Source organism: Callionymus lyra, chromosome 6, assembly GCF_982586985.1.
Source record: "Callionymus lyra chromosome 6, fCalLyr1.hap1.1, whole genome shotgun sequence".
Classification (NCBI taxonomy): Eukaryota; Metazoa; Chordata; class Actinopteri; order Syngnathiformes; family Callionymidae; genus Callionymus; species Callionymus lyra.
The window spans coordinates 25,211,078-25,230,933 of NC_141823.1; the positions used below are offsets into that span (position 1 = coordinate 25,211,078).

Consider the following 19,856-nt stretch of genomic DNA (forward strand, 5'->3'; position numbering starts at 1 on the left):
CTGGTAAATTCCTCTTCCACCTTTTCTTTTCAGCTGTATGAACCACAAGTAAGGGCTGATCATTTATCTTGAGTGTGGTTCTTTAGAGAAGCACATTGCCACAGCTGTGATCGTAATAGCTAATGTAAGCAGATGTGCATCATTAACAAAACAAACCCTATACAAGCATAATAGGAAATATACAAATATAATCCATCCCTGACAATATAAAGCACAAGATTCATTTATTAACTATAGAGACAACTAGGTAAAAAGAAACAATATCATTTGTTTTGTTTACATGCAGACTCTGCATCATATTTCTCTGTATAGCTCTCCTTTAACTTCATCATCTTCATAGTTCCAAAATTGATTCGTCTTCCTCAGCACATTAACTGTTTCACTCTTTTGCTCCCTGGTACAGGCTGTTAACCCGTAAAGTTCCACAGAATAACAACGTTGTTGTATAAGTTGCAGGGTTGAAACCATGTGATTAAAGCATCGGCTTATAGTGACAGTCTGTCAAAGAAAATAAAAAAATTGGGAAACTACATTAAGGTTAAAAGCTTTTTCCAACCACACATATGTGAAGTTCACTTCCGTTTATATCGACTTCAAGGCTGTAAAAATGATAACCGAAATGTTCTGTACAAGGCTATTTTCCAGCAACACTCTTCCGATTGTGTAACAACAGTTCAAATGGAAAAAAGACCTCCAGCACCTGGCCTTGTATTATTTAGGTTTTCCAAGATATTAGAGTAAGTGGTTTTAAGGTTGGTGTTGTTTGTTAATTAATATTTTGTTACACGTGCCAATGAAAGATAAGAAGCTCTGATGGTTAAAGTAAACTTTCCGTGTGAATACAAGCAAATACATACTGCTCAGGAATGAGGACCAAGGGTTGTGTTCAAGTGTTCGCCGTTTCTATGATGTGAAAACAACAATGTCCAACTACTCTTCTGATTAAAATAAAATACATGTTTATTACAATAAATAGTGTCTAATAAGTAAGTAAGTAAGTAAGTAAGTGAAGTTTTTCTTTTTGTACGTCACCTTTCTAGACCAGGGTCACAAAGCGCTATAACATATACATATATATATATATATATATATATATATATAAAATGTTTTAAGTTTATTTTTGAAGGAGTCAGTAGTTCCATCAAACGCAGATGGCGAGGAAGATCGTTCCAAAGCTTAGGAGCAACAGCCTGGAAGGATTTCTCCTCTGGTCCGGAAGCGTGTTCTGATCCACAGACCTCAGATCCCGAGCTGGGGTGTAAGGCTGGATCACATCACTGATGTAAGGAGGAGCCTGACAATGAATAGCTCTGAAAGTAAGAACCAGAATTTTAAAGTGGATCCTGAAGGAAACTGGCAGCCAGTGAAGAGTTTTAAGGAATCAGGGAAATGTGAGTTCTCCTACTAGAGCAGGTCAGAATTCTCGCTGCAGAGTTCTGTATTAACTGCAGGCGAGACAGCTCTTTTTATTAACTAGATTTTAACACCTTTCACCTTCAGCTCTCTTGTCTCCTCTCAGTGAACTCATCCCTGCAGCTGTATGCATGTAGGATGGCATATTTAGTGAGAAGCCCAAGCCAGTTCAGAGGTGCACGTCTTTAATACTTTATATTTCATTGATAGTTAACCATGCAAATGTGACCATCATGGAAAGTGACATTGAGATGCTTTCTGAGGGAAGCTGATGTTATGTTATATCTGAGGTCATTTTTCATTTACACAATCAGTCTGATGACACTGACCAGAAGCGAGAGAGTCACAGACTGCAGCAGAGAGTCAGAAATGGAATCTTTGAAAGGAAAAATAAAATAAAAAAGCCTTTTTTTATACTTGAAGGCCGCTCATTACATTATCTCTGTTAGAACATTTGATGGTTCTAGGTCTGTATATATATTTTTTGCATATTCAGAAAACAAATGAGTTTGTTATTATACTTGAAGGCTGCTTATCACACACTTTCAATAGCTGTTTGTTTGGATTTTATAAGAAAACATATTTTTTTAAGTGAAATTATTGATTGTTGGTTTTAATCTTTAATATAGTTGTGTCCTTTTAGTAATCATTGTATTGTAAGGTATGATTAAAATGAGTGATACTGGTATCGACTACTGAAATGTTGGTACTATGACCACCCTACTGGTAACTTCCCATAAAGTGAAGGCATGTGTTAAAGAGATCATGGAAGAACAAACGAACACAACAAGCCAAGTAATTGAAAACAGATGCACAAGGAACAGCTGAACGTTAAGTTTTAAAGTTATTAGTATCTGTGAGGGTCATCGTTCGATTTGTCTTCTAAACTCTGGTATAACTTTCAGTTAAAATAAGTATTAAGGGTAAATAGTTATTACACTCAGAGCCATTCTCTCCATGTTTATAAGAGCTGTTAAACCGAATTTCCCCTCGCGGGACTAATAAAGGTTTACTGATTCTGATTCTGAATAAAGACACAGACAGAAACCATGATAGAATGAAGATCACTTACACTAGGAAATGATAGACGAAGCACTTCCATCCTGACGGCCTCTCCAAGAAGTTGTAGACTTGTCCCTGGATGTATGCGCACTTCTGGCGGGGACGCGCCCCGGTGCTGTAGACGGACGCGCGCGGATGAGACAAGTAGGAGTGAAGGTAGACCCCGGTGGTCTCCGGGACACTGTTCCCCTCCGCCATCCTCGCTCTCCTGGAGTCGATGTTGGGAGAAGTTCTCTCCCGCAGCTCCATGGTCACTCGTCGGGACCACAAGACCGTGTCTCCACGCTGGAGGGGCCAGGATCCGCCCCTTTGAGTCCTCTGCTCGAACCCTGTTCATCCGACGCCTTGTTTTGGTTGTTGTTGCGCAACATTTAGATGGAATCCACGGAGTGAGAAAACTGCAATATCAATAGTTATCCGCATATTTAAATAAATAACGAAATATATACGACAAACATATATAAATATTGAGAAAAGGACAACTCTTTTCACTCATTGTTAAAGTGATAGTTCACCCAAAATGTATTTCCAACCCCTAGTGGACAATGAGGGTAAGTAGAATTTTTGGGTGAACTAACCCTTTAATAACGCTGGATATATCTCTAAGCCACATGTTTATGTTATAAATCATTATTATTACAGGCCTTAAGAGTACTTGTCATGTATGAATATGAAATTACGTAAATAGATGGAAACCATAGAGGAAAAAGAGGATTTTCTCATTTTGGCAGCTGATGTTTGTATTTTCATTCATTCTCTACTGTTTATCAGGACCCCTAGCAGCCAATCCCAGCTACCCTGAACAGTTCGCCAGGCTGTAACGGCCACATATAGACAAACAAGCAACACTATGGGAGGAAATCTGAGTGGCCTTTAAAAATTTGAAGTCTCCTTTTGTGGGTGACATCATACTCCCATCAATGTGTGAATGGGGGAACGCGTGACCGTTAAAGCACTTTGTGACCCTGGTCTAAAAAGGCGTTATACAAATAGACATTATTATTATTATTATTATCGTCATATCCTATATAGCAGACTAATGAGTCTACCAGTCGTGCAAGGGTGATGCGTCCCTGACAGAATCAACCAGATAGCCTTAACTAGTCTTATTGCATGAAACATGTTTTCTAGAAACTGCGTATGAATACAAGACTATTTGATTTTAACATACATAGAAGTGTTGCAGGTGAAACAGTGTCGACCAACATTAATATATCAACAATCCTATCCTAACCCAGTAGGAAGTAGGAGATTTAGGAAATCAATTGTATATATTTATATATTCTTTTTACCATGCTTTGTAGGTATTAACTTTACAAATCATGTTTCATTTAAGCATGGCTATTTCATATTCAATTAAGTGTCTGTAAAATAAAATAATTTAATTTTTTTTGCAATTAACATGCATTTGTTCATTTCTGTGTTGCAATTAAACTTCCGGACACTAGAGGGCAGCAGGTATTAGGTCCTTTGCAGCTGAATAACAATGAAATCCAGCAAGATCTGAGCGATGACTGAGGACAAGAGAATGCTTTCCAACTGCATTTAAAGCTGATGTTAAGGTATATTTTGGCTTCAGTTCTATAAACTCATCCAAAAGAGGGTGGAACAATCAAAAGATGTCGGTAAAATTCAACACTGCTAAAATCGTTACATAAATGATGTATTATGTATGTATGTGCATCGAATTGTATTAGCTGAATATATAGTATTAAATCATATCGTAAGATTGGTCGATCACCACAGCCCTAGAATAAGGCAGGTTTCTCTACAACAAGGGAGAATTCCAAGAAAACTACATATATTACAAGGTAAAAGTGCTGCTTTACCACAAGACACATACCTGTACATGTCTTACAGGGCAAAGGATGCGCAGAGGAAGACCCGTCTCTCCTCTACTACCCCCCTACCATTATCTCTGCATAATTCTCCTGCGCTTGGTGAAAGAAAGTAGAACCTTGATCCCTGGAGAGGAAGGAGGGTCGGTAAATAATGCAGACACACATAGCTGTTTTACACTCTGTTTACTAGTTTTGCAGAGTAACACATGTCTTGCATCCAATTTTTAACTTGCTTCTACGTTAATTTACTCCTCCTATATAGATATGTTTAGTTTTCCTAATTCTAGTCGATAAAATTCTGAAAGTTACATTATTCACTGAGGAATCTCTCAAGCGATTGCATCATTTGGTTTTCTACCTCCTCTGATTTAGTCCAATTTACTTTTCTCTTGGCTTTGACCATATGCTCCGCTCAATAAATCAGAGGGAAATTTGGGAATCAAGAAATATTGTCAGGTTTGTGGTACAACTGGAGAAGAAAAATCCACTACCACAGGCAAACACACTGATGATTAAATCCTGCATTTGCACACAAGACGATACAGCGAAAGTGGGAGTCGTGTCGCAGAAATACATGCTGTTACAGCAAATGAAAGAACCTCTTATAACAAATTCTCATTCTCTAAACAGAATGCTTGCTCTTTACTTTTTCTGCGGTGTTAAAATGTAAAATGATGCATTTATCTGTGATAAGAACAGTTCCAGGAAGATAATAGAATAATAGAATAATAAGAGAAGTGGAAAAAGGTGAGTGTTTTGGAGCCTGCTGTGAATAGGTGTAGACGTCAGGATGTAAAGGTACTGATTAAGAACTCTGATTGCGTGAATCTTGTCTAAGTATGGGGTTAGGATACGGTTGAATGAAACTGCTCTGCTTTTCTATCAAGTGCCCGTTTGTCTCAGTGGCCTCTGAATTCAATTCAATTTCCAAAGAAAGAGAACAAATACCTTTCTCTCTGCTCACATGCAGCGGTCTGCTCACATGGTAAAAACAAAAAGATTCCTCTGAATGTGTTCTTTTGTGACTAACAAGAGTCCAACAATGTGATTCTATCCAGATCCAACGGCAATATTCTTATGTATAATATATATTTATTTACATCTTATCCTGTCCTTTACATCAGTTTACATATATTTATACGTTTGTACACTTTGAATCATACTTGTTTTGAATAAACCATGTACAACCATAGAATATTTAACTTTTCTTGAATACTTTAAAATGTAGTAAATCAAATTATAAACAGTTATCAAACAATTTTCAACTGTAAATAAACAATTTACGTCTTAAAATGTTTAGATTGAAAAGCAGCAGAGAGAAGAATTGTTATTATTCTTGCTCCTTATTACTTCTTGTCATTTAAAAAGAAGATTTATTTTTTCTTGTTCCAAATATCTAACATCGCTAAATGATATAGATTTATTTAAACAAAACCATTTATTTAATTAAAAAACAGAGAATACATGTGTAGTCTAGTAAAATCTTCTTGTCTTTTAATACACTTTCATTATTCACAATAGTGGCTACACACATACATAAATCCCACATAAAACCAGAAAAAGGCTACAAAGTGCACTATAAAATAATGTGTATCTGTAGACCAAAGTAGTACACATGGACAGGTTAATTGAATACTCTAAATTGTCCATAGGTGTGTGCATGAACAAGTGCTTGTCTCTGCCCTGCATTGGCTGGTGATATGCCAAGGGTGTCCACTGCCTGTTGCCCTATCTAACTGGGATTGGCTTAAGACACCCGTACACCAGTTAAGTGGTAGATCATCAACACAAATCACTTGATAAAGCAGCTCTATGTTTTTGGCTTTCCCCAGTTCTCTGCTGTCTGGTTAACAATAACTTTTTTTTACAAGGTGTCTTACCTAAAAAATAAATAAACGTGCAAAAAAAGGTTTAAAATCTGAACAGGTTTAGAACAGATACAGGTATGTTATATTTATAGTCAATTATGGTGCAAAAACTGAACATGGTTCACCTTGTTACCATCACCAAGCACATTTTAACAGACAACCTCCTAAACACACTTACCTACATACGTAAAGGCCATTCACATTGATCAAATAGCGCCCGTTTGTTTTTTGATCTGAGGGAGGAAACCAGAGGATCGTTTGAAAAGTAGCACAAGGTCAAGAGAGAAAAGACAAAAGTTGACTTCTGTTCTAGAGTTGACTAGAACTACATTCAGACCAACTACTAGACTATTACTGATGCTAATAGTAAGTAAGTAAGTAAGTAATTTGTATTTATAATAGCGCTTTTCCAGACCAGGGTCACAAAGCGCTTAAACAATCAAAACAATAGCATAAAATATATACTTTAAAGGTCAAGATAACACCGAGAACAACACAGGAGTTCCAGAAAATCAAGGAAATGCCTGAACAAATAAAAATGTCTTAAGATGTTTCTTGAAGGAGTCAGTAGACTAATGATAGTCTAATTTTGATATTAGCTCAATAATCAATTAAAGGTTTAAAAATAAGAAGTCACAAACCATTGGTTTTGTTATATTAAAACAATTATTTGTTATATTTCAACAATTATTATGTGAATTATTGACAGAAAACTCAACAAAACTTCCAAGTCTTCCTAATTATTTTTTTTTAACCACCGTAAACCTCGTGAGTAGTTTCATTTGTGTCCGGCGACAGAACCTGTCATCACGTGGACACCGTTTGACACTGATTAAAATCCCCTGCTCTGAGCTTGCCAGTATTTTCGTGGTCAAGGTCAGTGAAAGTCCATTCGCAGCCTGGCAAAGTCAGAGCAGCTCTGTGTGTGTCCCAAGAGGTCCCAGGGATTACGACACAATAGTTTATGAGTTTCTTGACATTACCATTTCATCAAGTGAGATATCTTTGGCAATTTAAATTTGCAATTTAAATACATCTGAATATGCAACTTTATAATTTGACAGGAGAAAACGACTCCCACGGTACCAATGTTGCATTAGCCAAACTAATTATTAGCATTAAAAGGTTTCCCATCTGCTCTTTCATTAGAAAGATATTAAACACACATACATTAACAGTCCCTCTACGTGGAATGTAATTAACTTTTTATTTAAATGTTATTCCCTTTTTATATAAATTTAAGAAACCAATGTGCACGTATTGAAACAGCAAACCGTTAAATTTAGAATCTGAAATATCAATATATTTGAATAGATGTGTCCCTGCCAGCTGATTAAAGATTTTTATTTCACAGTTAATCGAGATAGAATGATTCTGCATTACCATCCCACTCACTGATCACATCGTGCGGATCAGGCGGAATCAGTTTTTCAGTTTAATATCCGTTTGAGAAACTAAAGCTCATCCACTCCGTACGAAAACATCCATTTTCTCAAGAAATGGATATCTATGATAGTCTGCCAGAAAACAAGCATTGAATTCAGAATTAAGTAAACAATACTGGATGAGCCATCACAGAGTCAACAAGGTCTGTCTTTGCTGTTGTTTGCCGCAGGACACAGTCGGGTGAGCAGGACAGAACAAAAGAGGTGGAAGAAGAATTGGGTGGCAGAGGGTGAAAGGAAAGGGCGGAGAAGTTGATGTGAGTGTGGAATCTTGAACGTAGGGAGCCTGACAGAAAAGGTTTAGGGAGGAAGATGAATGGGAGTAAAAGTGGTAGGGACTTTTATGTGCTGACAGGAAGTGAGAACAGAAATATTGGAGATGGATTCCCGGCCTAGAAAGGGCAACATTATATTCTGGGATTGTGGAAATTAACCATCCAGTCCAAAATACATATGGAACCATATAAATAGGTTGGAAAATGAGACAATCTCAAATATTTTTCTAATATTGTATTGTATATGTTTTCATTTGAAGGGTTAGTTCACCCAAGAATTCAAACTTCTACTCACCCTCATGTCAGGGGGTTGGGATTATTTTCAGAGTAATCTTTTCCTTTTCAGAGTCGAAGCAAAATGTATGTCAGTTTTAAAGTAGCAGACGTCTAGGCTAGCTGTTAGATCAGCTTCATCTTCCTCCAAAAAGACACACTTAGAAAACCTCTGGGGTGCTCATCTGTAACATCCATCTTGTATTGAAGCCTCAACGAGGGGAATTGTTCCTAAAAAATGTAGACTAGTCTATATTTTAAGCTTGTTAAACTGAAGATGTTAAAACCTCCTTTTCGATAAGGAAAGACGTCAGACAGTAACTGAGATACTGATAACTTCAGCTACAAAAAAACATCAAAATGTAGACTTATTTAAGTTTTTTGGAACAATTTCTTATGTCCAGGTGTCAAAACAAGATGGACGTTACAGACGAGCAACACTGAGCTATTCGTATGATTTTAAGTGTTTCCTTTTGGAGGAAGATGAAGACAAAGATTACTGAGCTCAAGTAGCTACATTAAAATGAACAAAAAGATTTGCCTATAACTCTAAAAAGGAAAGAATTACTCTGAAAATTACCCAACCCATAGTCGACAAGGGTGAATATAAAATGAGGGAATTTTGGGTGAACTTACTCTTCAAATGATAAAAATGTTAAAATAGTTTTTGTTTTTTTTAAAGCCATACTGGTTTGGATCATTGTATTCATTTAGACACAGCGTCATGTCTGGAACCAGTCTGTCTAAAACTCCCTGCTTCTATTCTTAGATGGGTCTGGACATTTCCTTTCAGTATTTATTCGCTAATCAGGTGGGATCGGCCTTCATTTTATTTTAATAGCAACATGATCATTACAGTTTTCATGGATGAGGGAATATTCAATCACTTTTGACTCAATCCAATTAAAAAAAAAACAATAGCGTGTCAGGCTCAGTTCAAATCCTTTCATGGCTCAATCTAGATGCTTCTGCCGACATTGACTTTCAAAACCAAAGATGACACAATTCTTCACAGCACAACTTTTGTCTGGATTTAAACAAGTGTCCTTTGTCTGGATTTAAACAAGTGTCTTGTTTTTGCAGAGTCTGACATGTAGATACTTGAAGCTGAAACGAAGGTGGCTGCTGCTCAGACACAAGGGGAATATTGCATTGATTTCCAGTCAATGCCTGAAAAAACGCTTTTTTTTATAGTTTCTGCTCTGTGACTTTGGCTATCGCTCTGAGTTTGTGTGTCATTGACTATCATCTGAAGGTAAACGTGTGTGGCATAAGTAATACGCATGTGTTCAAAGAAAATAAATCCAACACAATTGTTCTTTTCAACAACAAAAGTACACTCGATCGAGCGATTTCTCTGATACACACAATCTCTTGACTCTCTGGGTAACAGTCCTCACATCTTTTTTTACACACACTTTTATTCTGTACTGCTTTCCTGGAGAAGCAACACCTTTGTAGTGATTTCTAGGGTCTGTCATTCGGGATTTTACAGCCTCCTTAAACAGATGCATTCTATTCTAGATCTATTACAATTCCCACCTCTAAGTTAAGTGGTTTGTGTGTCTCAGAACCTGTGGTTGTGTTTTGAACACCATGAACAAGACAGATAAAACCAAGCAGTGTATGGAATCTTTATTCCAAATATCTTCATGAAGCAAACACTACCATCCTCGGTGAACTTGCATTTGGGAATTAACTAAACCGTAGAGAAAATAGCGAAATAAAGAAAACAATTATTTATTTTAACTGCTTCATAGGAATAAGGCGGGCTAGAGAGGAAAGATAGTAAAAGAGTTAAAGAAGAAGAGATCTTCTCCAAGCTGCGGACTTCCTTTGTCGGTGCTGAGTTGATGGGTTTCTATAACTAGCATTGATCCAAACTCCTCACAATTGTTCTCTTACTCACCACTATTAAGATATACACCGGCTTCTCAGAACAGTTATTTCGATCAAAAGAAGCCTCTCGGATGAGAACATCTTCATTGTTTTGAAGCATTCTTCATAAGCATGACCTGGACATTTAATCTACACAGTTTATTTAATTTCTATTGTATTGATTATTGCTTTCTGAAAGAGGTTTTAGCTTGAATTAAAGACTGGATTTTCCTTTTGTGCCATTCATTCTGATGTAATTTTGATGCTTTTATCTAAAGGTTGGTATGACCTTGGAACATCTTTCCATTTAAAAAAACCAAACATGTGATTCATGATTGGAACTATTAAGCCCTGATTCATTCCTTTTTTGTGCGGCTTATTCCCTTATGGGAGTCATGGGGGGCTGGGGTCTATGCCAGTTTCATTGGGCGGGAGGCGGGGGACACCCTGGACAGGATGCCAGTCTGTTGTACAGCACAGAAAGACACACAACCATTCACACACACACACACTCATACCTACAGACAATTTCCCCAAGTTCCCAATCAATCTCTGTATGTTTTTGGTCTTTGGGAGGAAACCGGAGTGCCCGGAGTAAACCCACGCAACACGGGGAGAACATACAAACCACACACAGAAAGGTCAAAAGTTGTCTCCCTCCCTACCTTGAAGGGAACTTTCTGACACCATAGTTAGTCATCAACGCACTACAAAGCCAACTAATAGAAAATGCTTTATTTTATGTTCAATTGAAAAACTGCTACAGTGGAAAATGTCAACTTGAAAATAAAAAGTGTATTTACAGTTTATATCCTCATCACATTTCTGCATTAGCCTTTTTTCAGTGTCGGACATCAGTGTCAGAAGCCTTAACGTGTGAAGAAATGTTGTCTGATTCAGCTTGCAGCCTGCTCATCAAAACACAGATTAGCGTGTTTGTTCAACTCATAGAATTGTAAACTGGCTTGTGTTCAAAGAAAAAACTCATCCCTGCTTGCCATGCTGGCTTAGCTTAATAAAATCCCGCCCTGACAACAGTTTTGGCATGCAATCTGTCCAACAAGCTCTTTAACTTCTGAACATTATTATTTTTGTTTAAACCAAAATTTGACCCCTCGCATTGAACAAACGGTTAAGATAAACATTTTTTCTAAAAGGCTGCTTGGCACAAGTATAAGACAATTATCTGGTAATTCTCTGGTACAAGCAGAGGATAGAGCAAGGTTCTAAATCCTATTATAATAAAATATAATATTATAATATTATTAATGTAAGCTTAGACAAATAAAAATAATGCTACCAGGATACACGATACATTTGCTTCTTGACAGCAGACATTATCAGAAAAACTGACTAATCTAAATTCTAATATTTGTCTCGTCATATAATTTGAATTTTCAACTATATTTCTTTCTGTGATTGTCAGCTCCAAACCTGCCTCATTAGAATTTGATGAGTGAAACAGTGAGGACTGTATGTCAATACATTTGAGATAAAGTAGTCCACACTGGCGGACTGTTGAGTCAGTTTCAGTGACCAAAAAAGCACTGAAAGTGTCATGATCCTTGTAAATTGTTCATCTTTGTTTGCTTCTTATTCGGTTAGTTTTCTGCCTTGTTGTAATAGCTGTCACAGACTTCAAGACGGACAACTTGATGAGGTTTGCAAAACTGTATGTTTTACGCAATGAATGTTGCAGAAAACAAAATACGTAAGCCTTGCATAGAGTAATAAGAATATACTTGTCAAGGGAAAATATAACAAACGTGTCCAGCACGATGTAACTAAAAACACCTCCGTGGTTAATTCAAAAAGCAGGTATGCGCAAAAGTTCTGAATGGCAAAGTCTTTAATCCAGGTCAGAAAAGGGTTTTGTGGGAGACAAAGGGAAAGACGTAGACCTCACAATGAACACAGACAAAGGGTAGGATTAAGTAGAGTTCCAAGGGGCGTGGTTAATTAGAACTGAAGGGGTTGTGATAGACGGGGATAAGGCGCAGGTTAGGGCACAGCTGATTCTGATCTGGGTGTTCCAAAGCAGGAAGAGATCGAGAGTTGATTGCATCTCCCGGCCAGGTTTGGCTCTACCCTGTTTGCTTCGGGAAATTGAATTTTGGATATTCCTGACACTGTTCCTGATGTAGTTGTTACTGAGTTTTTTCTCTTTTTTAGTTTGTCGTCTGAGTTCCACTCCAGCCGTGCCCCTGCATTTTTTACTCCGTTTTGTTTTTTGTCCAAATTGGATTCAGTTTTGAATTAAGAGACAGTGACTTTTGGATACCATATCGTTTCTGAACTGTGACAGTTCGGTACAGCTTATATATTTAATATCTATTCTTATTTTCATGCTGAGGTCACACTGCACTCGGATAGTGACCATCTTGGAGTCTATAGTACCAACCAACCCTCTGCGGACATTTGCAGTCTAAATTGATAGACCTCAGAAATCTGAAACAATGCAGATAAACCTCCCTCCTGCTGCAGTAACTTCATGATGCCAACAAAATATCCCCAACAAACACGGACAATAAATCATTCCTTGCAGTAGAACGACTTGCCTGCCAGCTGGTAACTTTATTTCAAAATCCAACCCTGTGCCATTTGGGATTTGTCGGACGAGCAAGATGGATGAGTTTATCTGTAAACATAATTTTGTGTTTTCGGAAGCCAACCTGTGATTTACCTGAATAAACAATCTTTTATATTTATGACGTTGTCTGCATTACATTTTACGGTCATGTTTTGAAAGATAAATGACCATCTTTAAAATGCGACTCTTTATACCACATTATGTGAAGATTTAGTAGGTTTTTTTTTTACTTTAAAATCATAAACATTTGTTTTTAAGCAACAAAGATTCTAACGACAACATTTCAATATAAAGGCATGTCGGAGAAGATTAACTTAGATCCTCATTTGTGCAAAATCTTCAGAGCATGGCCAGGGGCGCTGCCAGGAATTCAAGGCCCCATTGAAGGATATGACAATAATCCTCTATATACACACTTAACTTGAGCGTGGAAATCACGTTTTGCTGCAAGACTCATACCCACTACCATGAGATGCTGTATCTGCTCTTTTCATTGACTATATGGAGCCAAATGTGTCGGAAATCAATTTCCACCTCTTACCCAGACTCTATTGAAGAGGCATGGGTATTCTCTTTGGCTTTTTCTGATACTGGTTCCAATCAATCATTTTTTAAAATCTTTTTTATTTCTTTTTGTATTTTAATATCATCGTTGGACTAAATAGAGAAGCATAGAAATGCAGCAAAAGTTTCTTTTCAGGTGGTGTATCAGTATCTTACAATCTTACTTTTGAGAGAGCTGAAAGTTCTTTTGTCACTCTTGCCTTTCAACATTTTATTTTCATCTTTGAATACTTGACTTATGCCTTTATGAATGGATAACCCATTGCTCCTATCATAACAAGCAATGCCATTTAATATTGTGATTCAAATGCGAGTGAATAATCCTCCTCCTCCCAAACCACTCCCTGCGTTTGTGACAATGGTGGGACACCAATATGTCATTACTGTGTGTTCAACTGTGGCAAACACGTCTATTTAAATCAGATTTGTTTCCTACTTTTCACCAGGGTGACTTTAGATAGACTCAAGCATATGACGCCATCTGGCATAATAGAGGACAAAGAACAGATCTAAAACGGTATGGCTGGTGTTAAAGTACGTGGATATCTTTAGTAAATCTGCTCCCAAGCGTACAGGACTGTGACACAGGATGACATAAATTTGATAAACTGCACAGTCACACAGTGAAAGTTGCTGTATATGACAAACAGAATTTTATTTACCCAACAAATATAATGTGCCACATCCCACTACTGAAAAAAGTTAGATTTGATTCTTCCTAACCCTCATGTTATCTCAGGGTCAAGGTGACCCAGAACTCCAAAAAACAAATGTGTTTGTGGTATCCCTTGTGTTGCCTTTTGTTTAAGGTAAGTGACCTTCACCACTGCATATGTATGTATGGAAGCAAGTGAGGTCGTTTACCTTGACCCTGAGATAACACAAGGGTAAAGAGCATAACTAAGGTTCTTTACTGCCTTCAGTAACACATAAGAATGGGGAACACATACTAACAATTAGTACACTACTTATTAGAAGAACCTTAAGATCAAGCCAAAGAAGCCCTTAGTGGTAGCTGTTAAAAAAAAAGTACTTGTACAAGTGGAGGATATAAAAATCCTTGACGTGGTTTGATCACTGAGAATTTTGTCTCATTTTACATTTCATTGTGTAGTCGTTTCATTGAAAAATTAACATTAGAAAATGTGCTTAAGCCCCGCCCAACGAAAACACTTTGTTTTTCTGGAGATGAAATCTTGTTTGCTGTAACCACACCCACCTCTGCCGTGATTGGTCAAGTTTGCCACCAAGCATCCCCGGTTCCAGAAAGTCTCCGCCCCCAAGGGAGTCGTTGTATAAACAAAGCAAGGTGTGATTACAGCTCGCTGGAGGAGGAGTGAAGCCGTTATTAAATCATATTGGACTCAGCTCTCGTAACCTCTCGTTTGCTGAGATTTCAGACGGGGGAGGACTTTATAAAGCATTAACTTTAAAACATCATCATGATGACGGACTTACTGCATTTTAAATCTGTATGTTAGTCTCGCGTTAAACTGACTTGGAGAACGTCCCCCATCCTAACGTCCCCCATCCAGGACGTTGCAAAATCACGCTGCCTGAACAGAGCCCACAGAGTTCTGTCCGACCCGACCCAACCCACCCCCTCTATGGACGGTTCTCTCTCCTTGCGTCTGGCAGAAGGTTCTGTAGTATCCGCTGCAGAACAGAAAAATTTAGCAACAGCTTCTTCCCTCTGGCCATCAGCTGCTGAATGCAATATAACTTCAAGCAATGCACCATTTAAAACATTATTTATTTGTTCTAATTATATATATATTGCACTATTTTTTACTTACATTTATACTTTTATATACATTTATCATATGCAATATTTAAAACATTTATTTATTCTGTTTATATTATAGTGCACTATTTATAACTTATTTATATTTATATTTATACAATCACTCTATGCTGTGTTTTTTTAAACGAAATTTCAGTGAGTGAGAAAGAGAACAGATCATACATGTCTCGCTGTCTCAATGGTTGCATGTCTGAATTCTGTCTGAGGCACAATGAGGTGAGGTTGCTGTTGTATCTCCATTCCGGTTTCACAAGCCGTAAATTATCTTACTTTCCGCTAAAACATGAGCATCGAATTTATTTATTTTAAAATAAATTATTTCGCTTAAGGTCAGAGGTGGCGTTTACCCCTTAGAGTCCAGTTCCTAGCAGTTCCTAGAGACATCTGTGCTCCCCAAATTCCATTGTCACACATGAAGCGGACAAACAATACCAGCAGAGAATTAGAGTCATAATGAAGTTATATGTGATTAAGTAAAATTAATAGACATACTCTAGTCCAACATTTTTCCATCATTTAGTCGCCTTTAAGAAGGTAGCATTAAATAATCTGGGAAACTAGGCCACTGTCATTTATTAGATATTAAGAGACCTATACATCTTATAAACTGACCTATCTGTGTCCGGGAATGTCTTTTTTTTTTACCCTGTCACACTATTCTCTGTCCACATTTGATGAACAAACGTTTCGATAGCAAAGACTCAGGGGGAAATGAACTAATTATTGTCAAGGGCACCAGGCCAGACCGCATTCAGCCTGCAAGCCTGTGAAGAGATGAACACATTTCCAACATAAAGACTCGGGAAGAAGCCTGGGGGATCGTTGCTGCGTCTCTGCAGTCAACACATTCAAGTAAACAATTCTTTAAGAGAACACCTTGGTTCCAAGTGGTGCAAATAGTAAAGTGTCCATGAGCAGTACATCACCATTACAAACAACTATCCTGATGCAAATTGTTTAAATGATTTAGTGATGTTAGCTTCAGATTAGTTGGACAAACACGACGCTAATACAACAATGTCAAGACACTGACTATGAGCTAGCTTTGAGCTAATAAAGAAAGTCAACGTCAAATAAATGTGATACATGTAGGAATAGTTTCTACATTGGTGGCTGTCGTGTCCTGTCTCCTCTCACGGCTACTACAGCTTTTTATTTTCCATTTTCCAGCCTTCGACTTAGGCAACGCTTCAGCCTGCTGGCAGTCACATTTTTAAAAAAAATGCCTTCCTCAGTGTGAGGAAAGCCGAGTCAACATACTCGGCTTGTAAAAGATGTGCATTGTGTGTGTTTGTCTTGCTTTGTGTTGTGGAACAGAAATGTCTGCATCTTATTCCAGCATCACTCAGCAACTTCCTGTCCGCGGAGGGAGACTTTTGCGAGTAGAAAGGAGATAAAAGAAATGGAAAGCAAACAAAAGGCAAGACAGACAATCAGTGTTTACAGATGAAGAAAAAAGAGAGCTTTTTCTAAATTAAAGAAATAAAGACATAGCCAGAGGAGCACAGTGTGGTACAAAAAAAAGTGAAAGCTGAATTAGTGAGTGTATTGAGATCAAGAGCTTTTTATACAGAGCTGCTTAACTAATTGGATCAAGACTATAAAAGGATCAAAGGCCAAAGCTTGATGAAGTCTCTGATAAGCCATAATACCGATGTATCTACCTTAAACACTATAAAGCTAGAATACTAATGTATCCTGGTTTAATCTCCTTGAGGATGCCTGTGATTCCTGGCCTTAAGCTGGAGTGGGCATTTAATTGGATGAGGAACTAAGATAAAAAAAAACAACAACTCAACAATACTCCCTGAGATCAGTTTAATTAAAATTAATTTTTCTTAACTTCTTATTGCTTTCTTCCGGTGTTTTAACAACTTACGTTATTGTGAGCTGCATTTTAACGGGAACTTATTAAAAATAAACGATTAAAACTCTAAAGCCCTTTAGTTATTAATGAGCCGAATATAAAAGATAATATGTTAAAAAGAAAGAAAAGGAAAATAAATATTAATAAATGAATCCCGTACTTATTGTTATAATGTGTGCACACAGGAATATAAATGTGAAGGCTTAACTAATCCAGTTTCTAATAATAATCGGGTATTTTAATTTAAAGTTAGCCTCATGACTAAAGTTTAGATTCACTTAACTTTTTCTTTCTGTTTTCAGTCATTTGTTATTCAGCAAAACTGAAGATTCCTCTTTGCAAATACTGTATATGCAGGCTCTCTTTTTTTTTGCTGAGAAACACAAGTAAAAAATATCTATTACTATTAATTCTAGTTGATATTTGTTGTCAGCCATTTAGTCAAAGAAAGGCGTGGGTTTGATTTTCCTGTAAAATGATGAGGATTTCAGAAGGAGACAATTGTCTTTTTTCATGCAAAAAATAGAAATGAAAACCATTTCTTTTCAATAGAGGAGAAAAAGCGAACAATGAAATCAAGACAAAAAAAAAAGTGTTCTCATTTTGTCAGCAGGAAAGAACGATAGTAAGACTGAGACACGAAGCAGCAAAAAAAATAAAAGCACTCTACTCTGTCTGCGATGCATTTACATGATGGAGTGACGTGCAGTGTTACAGAACAAGGCTTCACTACCACAGCAGTAATCTTCATAAAACGCTTTAAGGTAAAAATGTGCTGATCGTATTGAAAATGTATTCCTTTTAATTTTCTGTTCAGAGGTGCAGAAAAGTTTTGTGTATATCATCAATTGAAAAAGCAGGAAACTCTTGTTTACAGCTCTTTCGGAAAAAAAAAATAGTGTAAAAATAATCCCAACCCTATTATAATAAAACGATGTGTCAATCAATCAAACTGTCAAATGTTTTACAGGGTCATAGAAGAGTCTGTTTTTCACTGTTGTCAAGTAATTCCATCATGGAGTTAATGCTAATGCGTGCAGGTGAGATCATAAGCTGGTGTTCAGTAGTACTTACTTGTTCAGCTCGGTAGTATCAAGGAGCCTCAGCCTTCAGCTTCTTGTCTATTTTGCAACCACAACATGCTCTTGCTCTGCACGATTGTGTTTTTGTGAAACTATTTTCCTGTCGATGACAAAGTAATCCAAGAGTTGTGGCATTGAACCTGCCTGAGGCAGTTGCTTACTAGCAGGTGATTCTCTGACAGGTTAAAGGAAAGAAGGAGGTGTGGGAGGTTTATCAAAGCACAGGGAGGTTAAAAAGGCTTTAAATAATATATAACTAGTATTAAATATATGTGGTTTCTACTCATAGATTTGTCCAGTCTATACTGGTGAAGGACACGCCTGAGGACTCTTTAGCAGATCCTGAGCTCATCAGCCTTGGCCAACTCAGAATTCATGAGAAGTATAACTTATGCAACTGGCCTGTCCTTTCCCCCTACATTGACTAAATAAAACTTTGAAAAAAGTTGGGTATTATGGTACATGTTTGCACATAATTGGTTAGTTAAGTGTTATATTTTTAAAACAGACTTTTTGTAAAGCGCTCTATAAATTTAATTTACTTATTACTTACTTTTAATTATAATTTCTACCCTCAACGAACCTTTTCAATTATTTGCAAAAAACTAACCATAATACATTTATTAAAGGGTAAGACTATTTTCTACTCAACCTCATGTCGACTGTTTCTTTTTCGAGTTATAGGCAACATTTTAAGTCCATTTTAACGCAGCAAACCATTCTCCGTTGTTTTCGTCTTCACCTTTGTCCTTGAAGACACAATTAAAAAAATCCAAATAGCTCCATCTCCATGCTCTTCTGTAATGTCCTGATTAAGAAGAGAAATTGTTCCAGAAAATGTTAAACAAGTCTATATCTTAGGCCTGTTAATAGCAAAACTTAAAAGGCTAACAGCTACAGAGACAGAAAGTACTCCAGGTAAATGTCGCGAGAGCTTCCAGTCTTAGGTCTATTCTGTTAGCGTAATCCATTTAATCAAAATTAGGGTGAGTAGAAAATTAGCAAAGTTTGATTTTTGAATAATGTATCACTTTGTGTCTAAACAAGAAGAAGCTGTCTCGTCTGCAGTTGATACAAAACTCAGCAGAGAGAATTCTGACCTGCTATTGTAGAAGAACTCACATTTCCCCGATCCTTAAAACTCTGCATTGACTGCCAGTTTCTTTGAGGATAAACTTTAAAATTCTGCTTCTTACTTTCAGATCTATTCATGGTCAGACTCCTCCTTACATCATTGATCTAATCCAGCCTTACACCCCAGGTCGGGCTCTTAGGTCTGTGGATCAGAATCTACTTATGGTTCCGCACACAAGGTTCAGGACGAGAGGAGAGATATTACCAGACTGTTGCTCCTGAGCTTTGAAACGATCTTCCTCTCCCTGTGTTTGATCGATCTACTGACTCCTTCAAGAAACATCTTAAGACATTTTTATTCGTGCAGACTTTTTCTTAATCTTCTGGGACTGCTGTGTTTGTCTGATGTTGTCTTGGCCATTAAGAGTTTTTAAATCTGTATTTATTTTTAACTGTGTATTGCTTTTGATTCTTCAAGCGCTTTGTGAGCCTGGTCTAGAAAGGCACTTTACAAATAACTTTTATTTACTTACTTTAATTTTTCCAGCGCATACTTCCAGCTTAACATGTTATACCCTTTAACTGAGTGCAAGGAATACCAGGCAGCTAGAAGTGGATTTCCACTGGTCTCAAAGCAACCTACCTGTACCTCTGGGGTGTCAAACTCATTTTACCACAAAAAGAAAACATCAAATTCAGATTGTTTTCTGATTTGTTTCGGATTAAACCTGTTCTTTCCGTACCTGTTTCATCATGTATAATTCCGCCCTAGAAATGGAGCAATGGATTCAGGACAGGAATGTAAAATTGACTAGAACCT

At 37.2% G+C, this 19,856-nt stretch overlaps 1 protein-coding gene across 1 annotated transcript in view; it reads right to left on the reverse strand.

Annotated features, from left to right (window-relative positions):
• Positions 1-2,740, reverse strand: part of kcnq1.1 (potassium voltage-gated channel, KQT-like subfamily, member 1.1) — a 61,653-nt gene extending 58,913 nt beyond the window's left edge. The window contains exon 1 of the mRNA XM_087794429.1: positions 2,486-2,740. Coding sequence (XP_087650555.1) covers positions 2,486-2,724 — 239 coding nt within the window. The 5' untranslated portion in view covers positions 2,725-2,740. The remainder of the gene's footprint in view (positions 1-2,485) is intronic.
• Between the last annotated feature and the right edge of the window lie 17,116 nt (positions 2,741-19,856).